This window comes from Strigops habroptila, chromosome 2 (assembly GCF_004027225.2).
Source record: "Strigops habroptila isolate Jane chromosome 2, bStrHab1.2.pri, whole genome shotgun sequence".
In the NCBI taxonomy this organism is placed as follows: Eukaryota; Metazoa; Chordata; class Aves; order Psittaciformes; family Psittacidae; genus Strigops; species Strigops habroptila.
Genome location: NC_044278.2, coordinates 35744060 through 35766333, shown reverse-complemented (window position 1 = coordinate 35766333; position 22274 = coordinate 35744060). Strand labels below are relative to the sequence as shown.

The window sequence follows — 22274 nt, the reverse complement described above, 5'->3', positions numbered from 1 at the left end:
GATGTTTTATATACAAAATCTAGCAGCTCAGGGTTTTGGCTTTTCATTTTTAAACATTTCCAGATTTGAAGAGTGCCATAGATTCAGAGTTCATAGGATGACATGGGAAAGTTCAAGAGGTTAAGGGATTCTGCAAACCTCCCATGCTTTTTCCACAGATTTACAGAAACTATATTCTTCTACTAGAAGTGATCCTATGAATCTCAAATAAATGCTGTAAGCCATACATTCTGCTATAAAATCAAATTATTCTGCATATCGCGCTTGTCTCAATAAATCAAATCATCAAACATTCCAAACAGTAATTTAAATAAACCTCAGAATATGGGAAAATGCTCTTGAAGATAGAAGGCTACAAAAGCCAAAATCTTAGAAGAGAAAACCAAAACTTCCCAAGAAGGAGTGCTCACAAAAAAAAAGTACCCTTATTTTTACTAGGATTTCCTATTGGACAGAAGAATGCCAAACTATTTAAATAGGAAATTGTAAACCTTCCAGGTTAATTATTTGTTTTGAAAAATTTTTAAAACCCCACAACTATGCAAAATGCAATAGGAGAAAGATCTGTCTTCAGTTTCAAATTAGAGGTAGATATTACAGGCTTTCTATCATACAAACCTAACAGACTGTGTATGTTTTAAAGGTATAAATGATACTTAAGAACAAAAAGGCATTGTTATAAGTACTATTTTCAAATAAAAATCTTTTGGCTTACTTTTCAAATGATATGAAGATGGACATGCCTGTAATTATTCCTATTTATGTTAGATGACTTCTTTGAAATGTAAGACAGAAAAAAGATACAAATAACTATTTTTAGGATATTAGAGAATTTTTTATCACGGTGAGGATCGTGAAACTGCAACAGGTTGCCCAGGGAAGTTGTGGAGTCTCTCAACTTTGGAAATACTCAAAATTTGACTGAAATTCAAAATAGTGTACATAAACAAAGATTCAAAATACACAAGGGACTCTTAGCACCTTTGGCATTCCTAACACTGTAAAAGATGAGTTGATAAGAATCAACTCCATTTAGGCTGCTGAGCAAGGGTTGCTCAGCAGCTTGCATGGAGAAGCTTACAGCTGCATGAGTTGGCTGAGGACAACCTCAGATATTTGAAAAAGGGAATCTTGTCATGCTGCAGAAGTATTTCTCTCTTGTATTTCTCATGTGAAATACCATTCAGTTTTAGAAGAGATGCAAATTGCAATAAATACAATCCAATAGCATCATCATAATTTTCCTTGCGCTCTTTAACAATCTATTCCACATGCTGAACATTTCAAGTCCATATGCAAACAAATACAGAAAGAGGAAAATTAGAAAAGTCAAGCTAAATCAGTTTCTTCCACATCCAACAACTTCATCTTGTGCTGCCAAAATACTTAACAGTTTAAGCAGCCTTGACCACCGGTGAAGTCTTTAAATCACAAGCTTTTTGCTGCCTTATAGTTCAGGAGACATTTTAGCTGCGTACACAAGTACTTGGTTTTTCCTTTTCTTAAATAAGTAAACAGAACACACCCAAACTCCAGCAACTCCAAATTATTATCACATTCATACACCTGTTAAGAAACTGCATTAAGTACTGTATACAGCAGTAGAAGCTGAGACCCAATATGAATACTATTGAGTGTATTTTTCTAAGAGTCACACATACATCCTGTTTAATGAAATTACAGAAATGATTAATGAAATTACAGAAAAGTTAGCACGAAAATATCTTTATTAGTTATTTCTAGCAATTGGTTAAAAGCTAAGCTGCTGAAGACTCAAATTGCTGTTATTGTGATTCAAAAGAACCAGCAGTTTACAGAAACAATTTTTTTCTCACTATCATGGAAGAGTTATCTTCTGAGACTAGGAAGGAGGCAGAAAGGAAAGTAGAAAGCAGTGCCTCTAAGAATGTTTAGAAAAAAATCAAGGCAAAGTTCAGACTAAACAAGGGTGCATTCATTTTCTCATGCTGAGGCATGGGCACTTAAATTTAATCTTCCAGGAATGCTACTTACTGAGATTTGCTTCCAAAGCACCGAACTATTAGGAGGGACTCTGACAGTACTTAAAAGAAAAACCTTCACATCTGCATTAAGGCTTAAAGCCTATATATTACCCAAGACACAGCATCCATTCATTGTTTCTGGAGGTAGAAGACAGCCTCAATTAGAGAAACGATGTATTTTTAGTAGCTTCCATAGCACAAGCAGATCTCTTCTAGAGAATCTTGTTGGGTAATTTACCTCCAAAGCTTATTACAGTGGAAGGCACTCATTCCAGAGTCTAATAAGAAACACTATACAAACAGCCTACACCACATTACATTTACCCTGAGTATAATGTGTTTTTCTCTAAAGTTCTGTCCAATCTTAACTCTAAAAACCAAGAAGGAAACAAAACACACAATAAATCTGAAAAGAAACTCGGAACCTCTCCAACTTGAAATGCATATTTAAATGGTAAATTCCTAATTAAAACCAGTAACATGGTTGAAATGGTATACTCTAATTCAAATTAGTTCATGAAGTTTTTAGCTTACAACTGAGGCATATCTTTAAAAACACAGGAAGTAACAGTAAGTAAACCCAGAAACAAAGGAAGTGTTAGTACCTCTTAGTATTTGCTTTATATTTTAATTTTTTTCAAGATACCATTTCAGCAATGCTTTCACAGAATTTTTTTTGGCATTAAAATAAATCTGGTTCTAAACTGTCTTGTTTGGTATGTACTCATATAAACAGAAGGACACATCCAGGATATTATTCTGTTATCTCTCATTTCCAATTTTAGTAATTGTATGTGCAGTCTGGACAGAATTTTTTAGCGTTGTGAACCCTATTTTAAAAAACACATTAACGATAATTAGTCTTTACTGGTCACAGAAGATGATCAGAAGCTTTCTGTCAGAACAGCAGAATCTGGCAAGAGGAGCAAAGCTTATGCTATGCATTAATGCACCAGAACTGGTGAAGCAGTCCTACTTTCTTTGCAATCTTTGAAAAAAAAATTGTTTTGCAATACTTTTAAAATATTTTTGCACTTAAACAACAGCTATAGCAGAAGCAATTAAGAAAAAGAAATGTGTAGCTCTATAATTTGACTCTGAAGGCATCTGAATTCAGAGGTTCATTTAGACACATTAAGAAGAATATTTGTTCCATTGGACATAAGAATCTAACACACCTTTAAATGAATGTTTTACAAAATGTTTTAGAAAACTGAATAAAACCTGTTTGCACACATTGTAGGTTAAAGTAAACATTAATGACAATTACAGACAAGCCTTATATACTGCTGTGGTACAGAACATATTAACATGTGCAGTTAGCTACACAATTTTAATCACAGAAAACCTGCCCGTTTACAAAGCTGCTGTTTTTCAGCAGCCTTGCAACTCCAAGTCCTTCAGGGACCATGCCAAAGGTGGTTTCTTATGGAACAGAATAAACTGGTTCATTCTTCACTGGTTCATTCTGTCCTCAACAGAATGTTTTTCTATGTAATACCAACAGACATTCAGTGAGGTAAAATCTGTATGTGCCCTAATGATGGGCTTTCTTTTTTCTGGGATGCTTTTATTTTCCAGAAAATAACTCTGCCCCTCACTCCAGTAGCCCAACCTCTAACAATTTCACTCAGCAATAAGAATAAACATAACTGAAAATTTCTAATAATAATTAACAATAATTTTAAAATGCCGCAGCAATTGTAATATTTAGAATTTCAAGACTTCTGAATATTTTGCTTCTCAGCACCATTTCTGCATTTGCTACACAGAAAATCAGAAAACAGCTTGCTATAGAAAAGCTTAACAATCACAATGGATATATGTTAACAAAACTTGACATAACAAACACTAATTGACATTATAGTTAATGAATAGACTAGTACTGCTTCTTAAAAAGACACGTTTTGCTTAATTTTTGCATGCTAGAACACAAACAGTATGAAGAGAATACCCACAACAAGTCAAGTCGTGTCAGTATCAGTTGCCCAGCTTCGTAGGAGTTGAGACTTTTTGTCTTCTATCTGTATAAAGGGAACTCGTTTCTTCTGGTATTTAAAAGCAGACAGCCCAAAGCCTAATCCACAATCAGGCAGGCGAGACAAAACAACAAACTCATCTCTTCTGACTAGTTTTTCAGATGTGCAGAAATTCCTTTTTAACTATTTCCTGTAAGAGGAGCCAGAATATTGCCCAAACACAAGCTCCATTCAATGTCACACTGAAAAATTTAGATACATCACAATTAGGAGAAATTTAGCCTCACTACCTGGTCGAATCTTTAATGTAATCAAAGTTAGATCACACAGTGAAATCAGTAAGTATTTTATCCAAAATCTGGAAGTTACTGTGATGCAAAGGAGAAACTTTTGTTAAAACAAGAGCTACTGAACTGCTAGAGCATAAAACCCCATGATCTTTCAACCCAGATACACATTTTGTGAGGATTCTGTTCTAATTCAGACAGATACATACTGGGTTGCCAAACTCAAGTATTTAAATCTCCAAATTGAAACATCTAAAAATAATCACTAAAACATGTAATTATATATTTGATTTTTGCTTTGTGAACAATATAAATATATACAATACAGTGATATTAGAGGACTGGTTTTCATCACTTTTAGGTTTTATACCATCTAAAAATTCTTGGGTGGAGATGCTGCCCCTTGCACAGCAACATTTACTAACAAATAGGCTTGTGGCACTGTTACCTTTCACAGCTCCCTATCATGGAACTCCATTTACTCCAGAGGTTTCATGTGCTGCAAGCCTGAAAGAAATCCATGATCTACTAAATGAAATAATATTCACAAGCAGCAATATCAAAGAAGTGCTAAAATTAAAAAGCCAATTAGATAATTGATAGACCACCTCATTCTTTCTTCTGCCAGTTCTTTTTCACTTCTCCTTTTCTGTGCAAAATGTTGTAACCTTCCTATGGGCGTCTCTTTCCCTGGAATCCTATGCCATCAAGGGAAAACATCCCTGAAGGCAACAATTTCTCCTGAAAAACACACTGAGTAACAAGGTCACAGTTAGCAGGGGCTTTATCTTCAACTTTGTTTAGACAGTTTGTTTATTTAAACCTCCTGCTTTTCATTGTTAAGGTCTGTGTCTGAAGCTCACTGTTCCCATTTCAGCATCAGTGACCTAACATTCATTTATAATGCATAATTCTACAGCACACACTGCAATCCCATCTTGTATGAAAGTGTGAAACATCTTTAAGACTCTATTTTCTAGACTCTAGAGCATTACAGGTTTCAGCCCTCCACAGCTTCAAACTTCTTTGTGTGATACACTTACCATAGGAGTATGATCAACCTTTGCATTCAAGTTCCTTACACTGTGAAATGCTGTGCAATGAAACAGTGAACAAAGCTACTTCAGTAGGTTTCAGGAAGTAGTTTATCCACTAAAATGAAGACTCCCTGACACAGTATTCATAGAACAAGACAGTCGAAGCAGTACATTAATTCTGTCTAACCAGACAAATATTTGCTTCTGTCATGCCATAGAACTGACAGCTGCCATCACTGCAGCTTGTTAATTCAGGCACTCAGACTTTCAGTAACCCTGACAGAGGTTACGTTTATTTGAAATACTCAATTTCTTCCTACATATTCACATTCATGCAACATATGAATTATGTTTTATGTAAAAAAAAAAATCATAATAGTAAAGAGAACTCTGAACTTCACTTTACTTTTGATTATTTATGTGATAGAACTGAAATACGCATATTCTTTTAATTTTTAGAGGAAATTTTATCTGCAAAATGGAGGCCAACTGTAATTTGCTTTTAAAAGTCACCTGTATTCTTACATATTCATAATGTGCTACTTGTAGAACAGTTACACTTGCTGCTACCTGTGTCAGAAATGAATCAGATTTTCTTATGTCTTTACCTACAACAACAGGTAAGACAAAATTATGCCAGGTAAAGTCAATCAATGCTATGGAATTGTAACTTCAAGCTGCTTCCTTTTTTTTTTGGGACCATCTCACATTTGGGCTTCTTCACTTGTTTTATTTTAAATCAAGAACTTAACTTTTGGGGGGAAGAAGAGAAGAGAGGAAAGCCAACCAAAGTGAGCCAAATATTCTTCTCTGTGTATTAGTTCAATTCCCACTGCACATGATTGCAAACAATGTGACAACAAACAGCGCCTGTCAGCTGTGGTCCTACTGAGTTGCTAGAACAGCATCTCAGTAGCACAAACGATCAAGGTTCATTCTACTGAGGATGAATATAAATTAAAGGACAGAAGGTGACAGATATATTATCCGTTTGATAAAGGTGGAACCCTGAAATAATCGTAGGCTTCTTTTCAGAGGGAAGACACATCCCCCCCAACCCCAAAGAAGTGCACACCCAAAGAATTATGTAGGCATTGCCTTCATAGTAATCCAAGGGGTAAAAAGAAACTCAAAAAGAAATCCTCCTCATTGCCTTCATGGGGTCTGGGTATCGGTAGCAATTTGGTTACTTGACAGTGCCCTTGTTTCTGCTGGGATAGAGCTAATTTTCGTCCTAGTAGCTGGTTGAGTGCTGTATTTTGGCTTTAGCCTGAGAACAACGCTGATAACACACCGATGTTTTAGTTGTCGCTAAGTAATGCTTACTCTAAATCAAGGACTTGTCAGTATCTCATGCTCTGCCAGTGAGGAGCTGCACAAGAAGCCAGGTGGGAGCACAGCCAGGACACCTGACCCAAACTAGCCAAAGGGGTATTCCATACCATAGTATGTCATGCTCAGTGCAGAAAGTGGGTGGAGTTGGCCAGGAGCTGCCAACTGCTGCTCAGGATGGGCCAGGCATTGGTCAGTGGGTGGTGAGCAACTGTATTGTGCATCACTTGGGTTTCATTCCTTTCTCTCTTTTTCCTATTATTATTATTATATTTTACTTTATTTCAATTATTAAACTGTTCTAATCTCAACCTGCAGGTTTTACCTTTTCTGATTCTCCTCCCCATCCCACTGGGGAGCAGGTAAGGTGGTGATGAAGTGAGTAAGTGAGCAGCTGCATGGTACTTAGTTGCTGGCCAGGGTTAAACCATGACAGACAGTTGGAAGGCAAGCAGACAGTCATTTGCCAGTGTTGGCAATAGGAAAAGATGCCAAGTGACATTACATACGTTACCACTCAATGTTTTATCACCCAAATCTTGCATTGAAAGGTTAAAGTATGGGGCACTGATTTTTTTTTTTATTTTTATTTTTTTCATTCTGTTACGTAGCTAAATGTTGGGATATCTGTTGTATCTATCTTTTGATCAAAACTTTAAAAAGTGAAAATGTATCCACGTTTAAATTCTCTCAATAGGTTACAATTCTGTAGTGAAACTGCAGGCAGTTGCGAACCGTGGGAAAATCACACAAAGTTCAATCTGAAACTGAGACTATACAAATCTGCGCAGCTCAATAAATTCACTGTGCTTACATATGTGGGTGTAGCCATTTTTTAACTGTAGTTCTTATACTGCTAGTTTGGACAAGCAGCAATTTTAGCTTTTAAAATGATAAAGGAAATATTTCTACTTCTGCATAATACATGGCACATTGCTTTTTACAGTCTTCAATAAAAAGTAAAATATTTCCAGAGTTTGTTCTAAATCAATCTTAGATCTAATTTTATTTTTTTAAACTGATAGAGTTAAAAGCAGATTCAAAGACACATGCTTATACTGGTTCAGACCTCATGGTCACATGTCAAGATGTTCAGTAGTATCTGACTTGTATGTTTTATTTCTTTGCAAGGGACTAACTTTTAACCTTCAGCCTACATGAGCTATGAACAGATTTTAGCTCTATTGTAGAATGTATACCTGTTTAGCAGAAACTACCATGTGCTGTACACTCATCCTGTAAATTCGAATCCTTCACACTTCAGAGGTAAAAGAGCTAAGGACAATATTCTTACAGAATAAACTGCAGGGTGTGTGTGGTTTTTTCCCACAATCCTCCTTTTAAATTGTGCCAAGAAGGTGATTATTTTTCTTTTTGTGTCATAGATGTATCAATAATGAACAATTACGCTACTCCTCACAATCACACAGGACATTATTTCCTTCTGTTTAATTTCAGGTGTCCTAAATGCCTCATTCATGTGTAAGAAATCCAGACTCCAGTATCTGACATTATATTTCACTATAAATTAGGACTCTAACCTAGTAATTTATCTCATAGTTTAAGAAAAAACTATATTAATAATTGTCATAAAAATTCTATTGACTGTAAGTGGTGCAGTTCTCAACAAGTGATAGCAGATGTTAAAAGATACACCAGACAGTACATGTACATAGCTTGCCAAAGAGGATGAGGTTGCAATTTAGCAAAATTCTAACTCATATGTGATACATGTAGGTAAACATATGTTCTCTCAAATTGGGAAGTGTGGTAAGCAAAGCCTGGGATTGAATAATCTTAAATGAATACATGGTACACTTTAAAATCATAGTGACAAAACAAAAAATTATTTAGATTTAAGTAGACTGGCTAAGATGGTTTCCTACCTCCTTAAAGGAGGTGGGAACTCTTCAGTTTCTGCTGCCATGAGCTGACTGCAGATATCCAGGATACCCTTCAGTTCTCCAGTACACACTGCAAGACATCTTCATTATGCCATCTAATCTTTTTCTATTTCAGGAACTTTGCCACAAGTCCCTCCAGCCAATTTTTCTTGGGGCGGATGTGTGTGTGTGCACTCCGTTCCTACATCATAAACCAGATTTTTCTCTGTTCACACTGCAAACACTAACTTCTTTTGGAAAGATAAAAGAAGTAAAACTAGGATGAGATAAAGGTACTGTTTTGTACATCACAGTACCAAGAAAATTAGCACAGCAACACAATGAAATTCAGTGGTCCCAATAAAAAAAAAAACCACTCTCATTATGGAATGTAGCAGAAGTACTGTTGTGAAAGGCAGAGACTTAAATTGTTATTTCACAAGGTACTTTAACATATTTGTAATATCAAGGACACAAAACCCCTGTTATTTCAATAACATTCACTTAATTTTTTTTGCTGCATCAGGTATCTAATGGAAGCTGATCTCAACAAAACCAAGGCAAACCAACTTTTAAAGGTGGTTGGTTAAACCACCAAGCAGCTGGTCAGATAAAAGCAAGCATTAAAGACATTGAGGTACTGGATCATGTCCAAAGAAGAGCAACGAAGCTGGTGAAAGGTCTGGAGCACAAGTCTTAAGAGAAGCAGATGAGGTAACTGGGGTTGTTTAGCCTGGAGAAAAGAGGCTCAGGGGAGACCTCATCACTCCCTACAACCACCTGAAAGGAGGTTGTAGTGAGGTGGATGTCAGTATCTTCTCCCAAGTAATAAGCAAGACAAGAGGAAATGCCCTCAAGTTGTGCCAGGGGAGGTTTAGATTGGATATTAGATAAAATTTCTTCCCCAGAAGGGTTGTCAAGCACTGGAACAGGCTGCCCAGGAAAGTGGTGGAGTCACCATCCCTGGAGATATTAAAAAGACATGTAGATGTGGTGCTTAGGGACATTGTTTAGTGGTGGATTTGGCAATGCTAGGTTAATGGTTGAACTTGATCTTAAAAGTCTTTTCCAACCTAAATGATTCTATAAGCACCAGGGAAATCTAATCCCTCAACACAGGAAAGGCTATAAAAAGAGTTATGTTACATGGACAACATCTTGATACACCCCACAGAATAACATTTGCTCCTGTCTTTCTCCCACACTCTACCCCCTTCCCATATGGACTAATGACCTACAGCAGGAACTATAGACTCAGGTTAAGCCTTCTGTCAGTTAATTAACTCTTCAGGGTTAGATCACCACCTGGAAGAAAAGGATGAGAATGACCACAAACATCATTCCAGGGGGATATAAAATCCATACAAAACTAGTTAAACCCACAGTGATTACAGAAGGTTGGCAAAGGACACAGCTTCTCACCTGCTTTGTGACATGAAGCATATCTTGCACCAGGAGTTGCTAATGTTGGCGTTTCAGCCATTTTTGTTTTTCCCTATCCACGTAAATCTTTTGTAATGATATACTGAGAATAAAAACATACTGCAATGAGCTCATTACTACAAAGAGCAGTCAACATGTAACAGCCAATTACTTGAATAACTGGAAGTCAGAGCAGTGAGGCCTAACTGACTTCAAAGAGAGAAGGATAGCTTAGTGGGCTGTTACTATATTGCCTTGGGTATTTTAAGATAAACCAAGTGTAGACTAAAATATCATTCTGGAGAAAGCTCCCAGCACCAACAAAGCTGAAATGTTTGTTATTCAAGGCTTGTGGACTGCATCCCACGTGGTGTAGTGTTTCTCACAGTAAGTCCCAAGCTCCTGGAGAAATACTAAATTTGAGAATCTGAAGTTTTATAACAAGCTGCCCTCCCCAGACAACCCCACCCCAAACAGGTAGCCCTTATGGTTAAAAAGGAACTGAAACTAGCTTGAACTACACACAACATAAAAAAAGTGAAGAAAATCTAGAAAGCCAAATATGAAAACCATTCTCTTTACCTCAAAACAATATCAGTGAAGCTAATTAAATGTTTTACAGGTGCCAGGAATACACTTCTAAAGTACTTTGACAGATCAGGGCCCAGTAATATGACAATACACTGTAATCAAGGGAATTTTTAATTCCACATGCTAAGGTCTATGGATTTATGCTTTTGGAGTAAGATACGTTGGTGTACACAGACACACACTTGCACAGACACTCACAATGACACATCATTGACACAGGGAACAGGATGGACATTAGGCCAAGAGGAACGGGCTGAATAGTACAGTTCTCCTTTAAAGTACATACTTCATTAAGCTGAATTTCACCTCATGATTCACCACATCAGTACTATGTTTATAAATATTCAGAAATGACAGAACATTAGTTAGAAAGAAAACAGTCTAAGTGCAACAAAGCAACTATTACAGTGTAATGAAATCCAACCCAGAGTTATGCATTGTTGGAAAGTGGTGGATACATGCATTTATCAAAAATGAAAATCAATATAAAAGTTACTGTTATCTCTTCATTGTATGAATCTTAGGTTTAAGAGACCCAGTCATATACCAGTATTATATAAGATATAATAAAAATGTGGAACAAAAATTATTTCTGTTCAGAAGAGTAAATATAAGACAAATTATCTATATAAATTCATAGGACAGAGAAACAGGAAAAACTAGAAAACAATGAGATGATGCTGACTAGCACAGTAATCTACATATCCCAGGAACACAGAAAATGAAACGCAAAGATATGAAAGAAGTTGAAAATGGAAGGTATTTTAGAGAATGACTATGAAACAATGCAGAAGGAATTCTAGAATAGCCTCCGCTTTTAGTGTTCTTGCAGATATGGCCTCCCAGAGAAATTACCTTTCAGAGAAAAAGCATACTGCACTGGTGATGACGATCCAGCCCACCTGGTGAAGGAATTCTTCAAACAGTTCTCCCTAAGGCTTGGTCATTTTTCCTTCTATGCTACTTGGGAAAGGAGTTTCCATTGCAGTGTGAGAGACAATCCCTCCCACTCCCTGGGGTTGAGCATGCTGCCTCTGCTGGACTGGGATAAAGGCCAGATTTGATTCCTCAAATAGCAAGGTGCTTTCCTGCCAACACAGCTTCTTTTTCTTTCTTTTTTTTTTTTTTTTTTTAACAAATATTTTCCGTTTGCTTTTGTCTTAAAAACTTATCACTTCAATGATACTTACAAAAAAAGGAAAACAAGGTTTTTTAAAAATAAGGAGTATTTCATGTAAGCATAACATGTTCTGAGGGAGTTTAGCAAGACATCTAGCACACATACACTTTCTGAACTGTTTTTGCAAAAGAAATGCATTCATGTTTCACTAAAACATGTTCCGCTTATTAGTTTAAACATAATCAGTATTCAAGAGGGTAAGGACCAATGTTCATCCAAAAAAACTTGAACTATACCATGTGATTCACACAGAAAGCCATTATTATTCAAATAAAAATATATAAAAAATAGATGATTCATTAAAATATTTAAGATTTTTATACAGAATTGCTGGTTTTATTTCTTCACTACATCATATGATTGGTATTCCACCAGTCTATTTGTGATTTAAAAGAAAAGAAAGGAAGAAGAAAACGAAATGTCCTGAAAATAGAAATCAAACTGTCTCTTGTTTTTTTTACCAACGTATATAAAAGAATTGTTAAATCAATACACTGTGCTCAGAAAAAAGCAAATGGAGGAAAAGTGTAAAAACAATTTAAAACATTTTCAAATAGAGAACTATAGTATCAGTTATGGCTGGACACTGCTGAATAACTGCTACTTTTACAAAAGATGTTCAAATTTACTGTGCCAACATCCAACAGAGAGAGGGTAAACAGAACAAACCAAAACAAATCCAGTAGAAAGATTTAGCCAACCATGTAAGAGGCTAAACTGAGATTCAAATAACATTGATTCTAGGAAAAGAGAAAATATGTTTCTTTAAAAGTCTGGACTTCAGGACCAAATCTGTTTGGATGACCGAGTTCAAAAGAAATCGTAAGGGAACTCTGAAGTGTGCGCATGTTCCTCTGAAACATTACCATTAGCAGCAAAGGATAACAGACATAAAAGTCTCTTGAAAGATTAGTATAACTTAAATACATACACTGTGAATATACATAGAACTCTAAAGGAAGGAAGTGGCTACACATGCAGATACAACACATATAGCTACGCCAAAATTTATTTAATCTCATTTAGTTTAAACCATACATGTGTAATGTGTTATGCCAGCAAGAGGTAAAATCAACTTTCTTAAAAGTTCATAATGCTTCTATAGCAGATATACTTTCAGAAATAACAACACTTACCTTCACAATTCCATCTAAGAAAATAATATAACAAACTTCTTAAATTAACAGCCAAAAGATACGAGCCTAGAGAACTATCTGACTCAGGACAGACAGACACAGACAAAGCCAGTAGCATAGAGAGGCCCCAGTCACACAAAAGCTGATATTGTTCTCCTGCTGAGTGAAAATCTCACTTGTAAATCAAACGACATCTGCATTCAGAATCACACACAGAGAGTGTCCCTGAAGAGGTGACCAAAGTACTTGACTCAATAGGAGAATGATTTCTCTTGTCTTCTTTAGTGTAGGGAGCTGCATAAAATAGCAGCTTCTGGTTTTACTTTTTAGCAAACCTTGCTTCCTTTGATGCATTGACAGAGATAAAACATAATCTGTAAAGATCTTCCCCATTAGGCACACTCTTGAAGCCCAGTATACTTTTCAAAACAAATAATAAAGCAAAATCTTTTGTCATAACACAGAAAATAGCTAAACATAAATGCCTCCAAATTAGTAACCTCTTCACATTTATTTCCAACTTCTTTACCAGTATTGCCACACAATACCACAATGCCTCCCAGGATCTCTTTCCTGAATGTCAATAAAAAAAAAAAAAAATCCTAATTCAAGCATTTGATAAGGCTTCTAAAAATCTGTCAGTGGTAATAAAAGCTGCTTAACTACTGAAATTTAACTCTCTTTTCCCAGAAAGTTATTTATATCCGTTACTTAATTACCTTCTTTCTAATCTAAACAGGATACCGGAATGAAACCATCTATAAAGATTTACATAGGCATAAACTGAGACAGTTCTATGACACTGACAGGAATGTCCTACAGCATTTGCCAAAATTTTGATCATGATATTTCTAACAGAAGCAAGGAAAAAAAAAAAAATCATCCAACCCAAAGTTACACTTTTACCTTATAAGAAACATCAATTATTAAACAATTATTTTTTAATTTTTTTTTTTTTTTAGGTAGTGAATATTTCTAAATGGTTGTTTCTAGAAGGCCCTTTTCTTTACTCTCCCTAGTAAATAAAATGATGTTTTTAGTAATGAATTGTGCGACTTTTGTACAGGAAAAAAACACTCGAAGAATACAGGGATTCTGTAAAATCATATAACAAATATGAAATTAAAAAATCACAAAAATAAACTATTCAATAAACCCACATCAGGATACTCTGGTGTATTGCAGGATTTGGCCTGGAGTGAATATAAATTACTTCTAAGTAGTTGGCACCTTTTTCCCCCTTGTTTTGAAAAGCTTTGGCACCCAAGTACAGTGGAAGAGAGTCATGAGATAGCTATCTAAACAGACATACGTAAATGAATCAATTAAAAACAATCAATGGGATGACAGGAACGCTGCCTTCTATGGCCTTCAGAGGCATCTCTGTTCTCATAACACTGAAGTTAATGAATTACTGAGAAAGAAGACTTCCATTTTGTGACCTATATTGCCTTAAAAAAACAACATGTGGGGAACCTGCACTCTTAACACAAAGGTAGACCTTTCTTTCTTTTTTTTCTTTTTTTCTTTCTGGAAAAGAGTTAGTTCAGAAGCAAAAGATGGTATTTTCAGCCACAGGAGTGATCTATCATCAAGTGCCTAATCTAAAAATAAGGATAACTCTTGAGAAAGAGTAGGAACATGAGAACAAATTTAACTGTGGAAAAAGGCCAAGGAAGAGGAACAGTAGTTTTAATGCAAAGTGACAGCTACAACTTCACAACAGATTAGAAAATTCTTACTTAGTGGAATATAATGCTTTACAGGTGACTTGTTTTGATGGCCTCATTAACCCCAAATACTCCAAGAGGGGTAAACAGTTTCCCTGACAGAACTTCATCCAAGTACAGCTGATGATTTTTTCAGAGTTCAAACAGAAACTGGAGTAGTATCAATGTAATTCTATCATTCACCTTTCACATAGCAGAATAAAACAACACTTTTTGACAACATTTTGTTCTCACAAATATATTATTATAGTGTGCATTTACATGTATCCCTTTCTGTCCAAGAGAGTGACTATGACTTTTAAATATAAGGATGGCAAAATGTTATGAATTCATTGAATTTTTTTCTTGTTTAAAAGGATATGGTAGACCATTACAGAAATAATAGATCATTAGTGAAGTACTATGAACCAGACTGGTATTGTAAAGAACAGGAAAAAGTAAAAGCATTGCAGAAGCATGAGCTAATGTCTGGTAGACCTGTCATAGAGCAAAATGCTTAAACAGAGGCTATCTGATTTGTTAAAGTCCAAGAAGTTATATAACAACACAGAATCATAGTTTGGGTTGAAAGGGACCTTTGAAGGTCATCTAGTCCAAACCCCTGCAATGAGCAGGGACATCTTCAACTACATCAGGTTGTCCAGAACCACATCCAAGCTGGCCTTGAACATCTCCAGGGATGGTGCATCCGCCACCTGTCTGTACAACCTGTTCCAGTGTTTTACCACCCTCATTGTAAAGAATTTTTTTCCTCACATCCAGCCTGAATCTCCCCTCTTTTAGTTTAAAATCATTACCCCTCATCCTATCTCAACAGGCCCAGCTAAAAAGTCTCTCTCCATCTTTCTTATAGGCCTCTTTTAAGAACAGAAAGGCTGCAAATAAGGTCTCCCTGGAGTCTTCTCTTCTCCAGGCTGAAAAACCCCAGCTCTCCCTGCCTTTCCTCATAGGAGAATGGTTAATAAATACCTAAAACCTTTCTGCATGAGTGACACAAGTGTTTTAGTTCTTATTATTACACTCACGTTATTCTCTTCCTGTTCAGTTTTTTATTTCTCATACATATTATCTGATCACCTTTCTATACTGCAGCTTGTGATAGAAAAAGACAGAGCAATGTAAGCATGTGGAACACAAGCTAGATGAACTTACTGGGGGAAAAAAAAAATCAAATTTTAATGCAAATTGCAAGATGAGTTGTTGGAGATGCAATTCAGGAAAGTCATGAGCTGCTAATACCTTCTTCCTGCATGCTTCATATAATTTTATCCAATGAGTGTTTAATGTAAAACGCATAAGCAGTTATCAAGAACAAAGATTAGAACTGTAGAGTCTTGTGCCAAAGCAATGCACTCATCACTTAACAGCTAACTCTCTATGGTTCTTTGAGTCATAGAGCTACATTGTGGGGAAGCTTCACTAGAAAGCTTATGTTCCCATATAGGCCGATTCAGAACCCTGCAGCTGGGTCCTCTTCCGGAAGGAATTGTGCGTGGATTTGAATCTGTTAAACTTGAACGGTGCACAGAATCCAGGTGGCCTACTATTCACTAATCACTACACAAAGTGTAAGAAATGTACAAGTCACCTACTACATTTTAAAGAGTTTGGGCACCAGAGGAACTATGGCACCATTTACATTCAGATCATAACCCTACAAAGCTGCATATACAAACTAAAGCATTCAACAATTTTTCAGAAATTCTAAAGTTTCTACGACCACAATCATCTACCTCCAGATCAGATAGCTGGGTGTCTTCCACTGGGAAAAAACCTTGACATCTTGTTAGATTTGCGATATTCACTGAGGTATCCAAGCTGTTACATTTAGTAATAAAACAGTCTTCATCTATATGGTCACATGAGCATGTTCATTTGATTCAGGAGTGCATTTTTGAAATGCATCTTCTGATTATGCCCATCTCCCATTTTTGGTTTTCGTTGTACAGTGTTGGCAGAGCATATTTCCTCTCAAATGACGCTAAAACAGAAGATGCGGTTCATCCAGCAGTGGTTATTCAGTCCATAGGACTGCAGTATAGCTAATATAAAGTAAAAGCCCTCAAAATACACCATGAGCAACAGACAGAGAAGCACATTCAAACTGCTTAGCACAGAAAACTTACATCTAGTAGCGTGTGAAGATGCTGATCCTGGAAAACACTGTGAAGAAAATCTAAGTCTTTTTCACTGCAGTCCGTAAGTGCATGAATTTCTTCCAGGCTGTCCAGCACCTGTGAGACTGCTCCTATGGGGCAATAAACAGGAAAAAGAGAAAGAATAAAAATCAATAAAGCAAAGACTCACAGTAAACTGAACTTTGGAAAGGGAAACTTTGACTTCATCTGGTACAACTGGAACAGGAACTTTAAAAAGCTGGAGTTTCTACAGGAAAACTCACTGAATAAACTTTATGTATATCAACAGTGCCCATATATAGTGCAATTATACATAAGAAATGATTTAACTGAAAAGAGGTTAAAGCCTGCTTTTATTAAGCTTCGCTTTGCTGTCTTTTAGCATGGTTTCTAAGGATGTCTTATTAAGTTACTTGGGTTATCTGCCTGTTCTCACCCCAACCTTCTCTTTTTTCACTTTTTGAACTACTGGCCAACTTCAAATACATATTCCAAATCAGTAAAAATTTGAAAGAACCAAATGCCCTCACAAAATCTTTTAAAATCAGCATCTGGATAGAGGAGGGAAGAGAGAGAAAGATCTGACTGCTCTGTCCTCCAGAGAAGGTAAAAAAAGCTGTAACATGAGCTCCGTTTTTTGTTCTGTTTGTTCTGCTTGCCTACTTATCTCAGACCCAGCACTTGCTGCCTTTTGACCAGTGATTGTTCTGGGTCATAGAAAGGTGGGGATGATTTTTATATGGTGTACGGGTGAAAAGAGAAGCAAGAGATATGGGGACAGAAAGAAGAAACAGGAGGCATTCTGGAAGGTGGAAGTCCTTGAGGAGAGTTGAATTCACAGCAGGGGAGGATATAGAAACACAACACAAATCCAGAGTAAACCAGCCCATATTGGTTCCTTGTGGAACAACTTGTTTTAAAAATCAGGTATCAGTGGTGGCTGCCACTTGTGTGCATTACTAGAACAGTAATTTTGGCTTATCTAACCACAGCCCATGTCTTCAGTTTTTCCACAGTGGTATAAGCATCTGGAAAGATGTTAGCATATCCAGTGTTAGTCTAAAATGGTGGTGTCTGACAGTGAATGTATTTTCATATATAAATTCTTAATTCAGGGTATAGAATTCTATGCATTCTGTATTTCACTAATTTCTCCTTAATACGCTTATTTTGTTTACTTATTCATTTATTATTATTATCTGTCGAGACAGATAATATCTGAAGATTGACATATTTTTTAAAATTCCATTCTTCACTATATGAACAATTCTTACCAGCCTTCCTTAGCACAACCCCTTTTATAATATATTGCATTTTCAGAATGTAATAAAAACAAAAACCTAAACTTCTCTTAATCATACAAGGAAACAAGTTAATTATTTCTCTGAAAACTTTGAAAAACTGGAATAAACATAACAAAATACACAAACCCCACTATACAAGGCTTGTAACTTCATGGCTGGATGAGTAAGTTACAAGTCTAGAAACTTGCATCACACTTAGTACAAATCTCAACCTAGGATTCTCCTCACCATTCCTTGTACACCCAGGTTAAGAACTACAGTATTCTACTCACAGCTCATGGCTCAGGAGCAAGAAACCTTCTTAGTCCTCTCCCATTGAGTGTGTCTGACTACTTATGTATTAGTACTGATGTATTAGTTTAAGTTACATTCCTTTAAAAAAGTGGTGGCTGATGAGCAAATAAAACTAATGGTTTGTCTTGTAGTTGCTACGCAGGGGGTCAGGTGCACTGAAGAAGAGAAAAAACTGCTCTGTCTTTGATAATGAATAAGCATACTCAGCTGAAAGAAACTGTCCATATTCTTCTGCCTGAGCCACAGCTTCCACGCTGGGAAACACAGCAGGAAACTGAGAAAATACAGGGTCTGGGAATCTGCTGGTTTAGCATGGAGAGATCAGGGCTAAGCCTTAAAGGCAAAGAAGGAAAACACTACCTAGTGACTCAAAAGGGACTGTACTGAGTTTCTTTTAACATTTTCAGTATGTCACTTAAAGGTTGATGAACTCAGAGATCTTCAAGCCTGAAGGAAAGTGCGTGACTTTCCAGGATGGAGTTAGTGGAAGGAAATTTGTTAGAATTCTATTTCTGTTCTTGTCATGGTCAGAGTTCAAATTAATTATTTTCTTTTCTAACACGACTTTGCTTTCTGGATTCAAACCCCTTTCAAATTGTGTTTGGAGTGTTTAAGGAAAACTCAAGAGAACAGTTGAGCATTTTAAGGCTTGGCTATCTTAAGTCTCTAATATTGTTCAATGTTGCTCATAAACATCAAAACATGACCCAAAACCAAAACCAGTTAGAAGTATGTTCAAAGTTATCTCTAGTGCTGTATTATTGTGAAACACTGAATGCTCTGGACCATCACATTATCTATTTGACAATATTACTTTGGGAATTTTATTTTGTGGAATACTTTGGGCCTTTCAATTAGAACTAAAAGTTACTATTTTTTTTTTTAAATATTTGCATCTCAACAACCTTTTGAATATCTGGGAATTCCAAAACATTAAGCTTTGTTCATTAGGTATTTTTTCTCCTGTCCATTGTTTGCACTGAATAGATGGCTGTAAAACAAAGTTTCCAAGAACATACTTACTAAATTTGATGTGAAGTTCTGACAGTGACTTTGCTAATCAATCAGAATCACAGTTCTACCTTATAATTTTTTTTACCTAAAATCTTATGCTGTATCTACTGCCATGTCTTTCATGCTTTTATAAATAACATGAACCTGCATGAGAAAACAGCACAGTAGCAACATACTCACAGCATGTTATTGCATAAAATAGTGACAGAACGATTCTACAGGCATTTTTGTGAACATCTAAATTCTCTCTGTTACAGACATCTGGTTAAAAGCCTAGGAGTACTTTTCAGAAGAGTTTTAAATTCAGATAAAAGATACTACATAAAATATAACTAAGCAATCCTTACAGTGCACCTGTCCCTAAAAAGATTCATATTCCATCACATCTAAGTTAAATTTCTAACTACTGGGGAAAGTGTAAAAGCAATCAACATTTATAATTAAAGCTTGCATCCTCTAGAAATAGGATTTAATCTCTTTCATCAATGAATCCATTTTAGCCTCAGCATAGATGATAAGAGAAGGACTTAAATGAGCTATTATACAGCCATACAATCTAAAAGCTCAGACTGTTCATGGTCTGTAGCAGTTACAGACAGAATTTACAAATTAGAATGATGCATAAATATTAGGAAACCAGGAAAATGAAAGTTGAGTAAATTGACTGGCTTGCTTTGTTTGTTTTAAGACTTCCTAAAGTAAACTGTTAGAAAATGTTGCTTACTGTCCTGAACTTTCAAGTAGTCCCAACCACTAAGGTGGGATGAATGTCACCCTACGCCCTACACCTACTATAAAAATATGTACACATACGATTGCAAAGGAAAGGTGGTAATTCCAGCGATAGAGGAAGGAAACTTTTCTCCACAGTAATAGTAACAAAACCAGAACCGAACACAGTTCTGTGAGATCCTACTGTAAATGCATATATGTTCACAGGGTGCAAATGAGCAGTGATATTCTGGGCCATGCACAGAACCTTATCTTTCTTGTGTTCTTGTAAGACTACCTAAGAAAGGATGGCTGCAACTATTCGCAGTTCCCTTGGAGCTGACAAGTCTGAAAAGTTTATAACTATGGGTTTTCACTATAGTAAAAAAAAGTCAGAATGCTTATGACACTCTTCTGAAGTCAGTACTGGTACATATGTTTTTATAGTTAGTGGAATAACTTTTAATGATGATACCAAATTGCTTCTAAGAAGATGGAGATGAACTGAGTAGCTTTCTGCCTACTAAGGCAGTTCTATTATTTGTCAGTTTGACATATTTGCTTTATAAAGCAGTAATTTGGGATTATTTCTTCACCTGGTGTGTAGTCAAAGTTATCACAGTTATTTTCCTGCAGGTTCCGTTACCTCATTTATGGAGATGGTGATTCAGAAACAGTTCTGTCTTACAGCTGAATTCTAGTTCTCATACGGTGCCCTTAATACCATCTGAGATTGATATGGACACTGGCTTAATAAAGGTGCAAGCAGACAAAGCTTTGGTAAAATAAAGTGCTGTTATCATATCCTGGCATCTAACTATTCTAATCTGGAACAGATTGGTTTGGCTAGAGAAACTGAACTTTAGAGGTCAGTATGAGTTGCTTACTTCTTCCCCACAAAAGAGAGAAGAGAATAAAAGGAATCTTTAAAATATTGTTCCAAGAATTGCCTACATATTTTCCAACAGTAATATGTCTCCACCACAAAGCACCCCAAGCTGTTGCTTTTCCAAGGCTCAGCAAACCAGGCAGGTACAACTGACTTCCTCTCTCATGGAGCAGGCAGTATAGAGAATTAGTAACTTCTTTTCAGGCAGCAGTGATCTGTGACAATGTAGGACTAAAAGACTGTTTGGGTAAAAAGACTTAGATCATGCCGCAAAATACAAAGACTACATTCTGACTACAAATACATTCAAAGAGGGTAAAATAATTATTTGCTTAATAATTTTTTTTTTTTATTACTGAAGATTACAAATGCCTATTTAATTCTTGGTCAGTCATACATCTTGTCTGAGCAATGAAAACTTGTTATGGGAAGCCTGACCTCATTTAAATACGAAGCTATAAAACTGTGACCTTTTCGCAAGTCTCCTGCAACTAGTAATCCAGGAAATGACTCTGCAGAAGACCTTATGACAACCATTATAATAATAGTATATTTTTATTAAAGACTGATTATCTCTAAACCCCTTAGATTTGAGGAACCATATAAAATTAAGTTCCTGACACCAACTGGTCATTTTAAACCTGTTCATTCTTACAAACAACCTTAATTTGGATTGGCTTTTCAACTGTTCTTTATGTTGTACAAATAGGTAGGTAACTATGCCTTGAAGATTTACAGTGGTTTTTGAATGACTAACCAAAGCTTAGCAGCTATTTGCAATTTCTCTACATATCTCAATTCAATCCTTATGCCAGTCAATCTACAATCAACATAAGCTGATTTTTCCCAACTTCATCTCTTGACTGCCTTCTTGTGTGCAGCTGCTGTAAATGAAATTAAAAAACAACCCCGGCTCTCAAAGCACAGGCATTTCAGAAGGTAGGATTTACATTTCACTTTCTGAAGACATCTGAGGCACATACAGCAAGGACAGAAGAAAAAAATGTCAGAAATGGTTACATTTTAGAAAAATAAAAAATTAGAATCACTAAATAAAGTTGCTGGATACAATCCTATAAAATCAAGCATGGGCATTATCATAAAGTGCAGTTACTTTTAGAAAAAAAAATTTTATAAATATTGCAAGATTCTGACAGAGCACATCTGGTGAAGTGAGAATGAGGTAAGTTTTACCAGCTTTGTAATGTGAGATTCAAGTTTCATGGATTTAATTTTCATTTTTCATGTATGACAAATAAAACAAAGATTCTTTACTTCTGCTTCAAGACCACAGAAACTTACACCTTTAAATGACTATTTAGTATTTAGTGCTGATGTAACTTC

General features: G+C 36.0%; 1 protein-coding gene across 8 annotated transcripts in view; it reads right to left on the bottom strand.

Annotated features, from left to right (window-relative positions):
- The window catches only part of CASK (calcium/calmodulin dependent serine protein kinase), a 202193-nt gene that overhangs the window by 48258 nt on the left and 131661 nt on the right, over positions 1–22274 (bottom strand). For all 8 annotated transcript variants that reach the window (XM_030477067.1, XM_030477070.1, XM_030477071.1 and 5 more), the window contains one exon: positions 16707–16828. In XM_030477067.1, coding sequence (XP_030332927.1) covers positions 16707–16828 — 122 coding nt within the window. The remainder of the gene's footprint in view (positions 1–16706; positions 16829–22274) is intronic.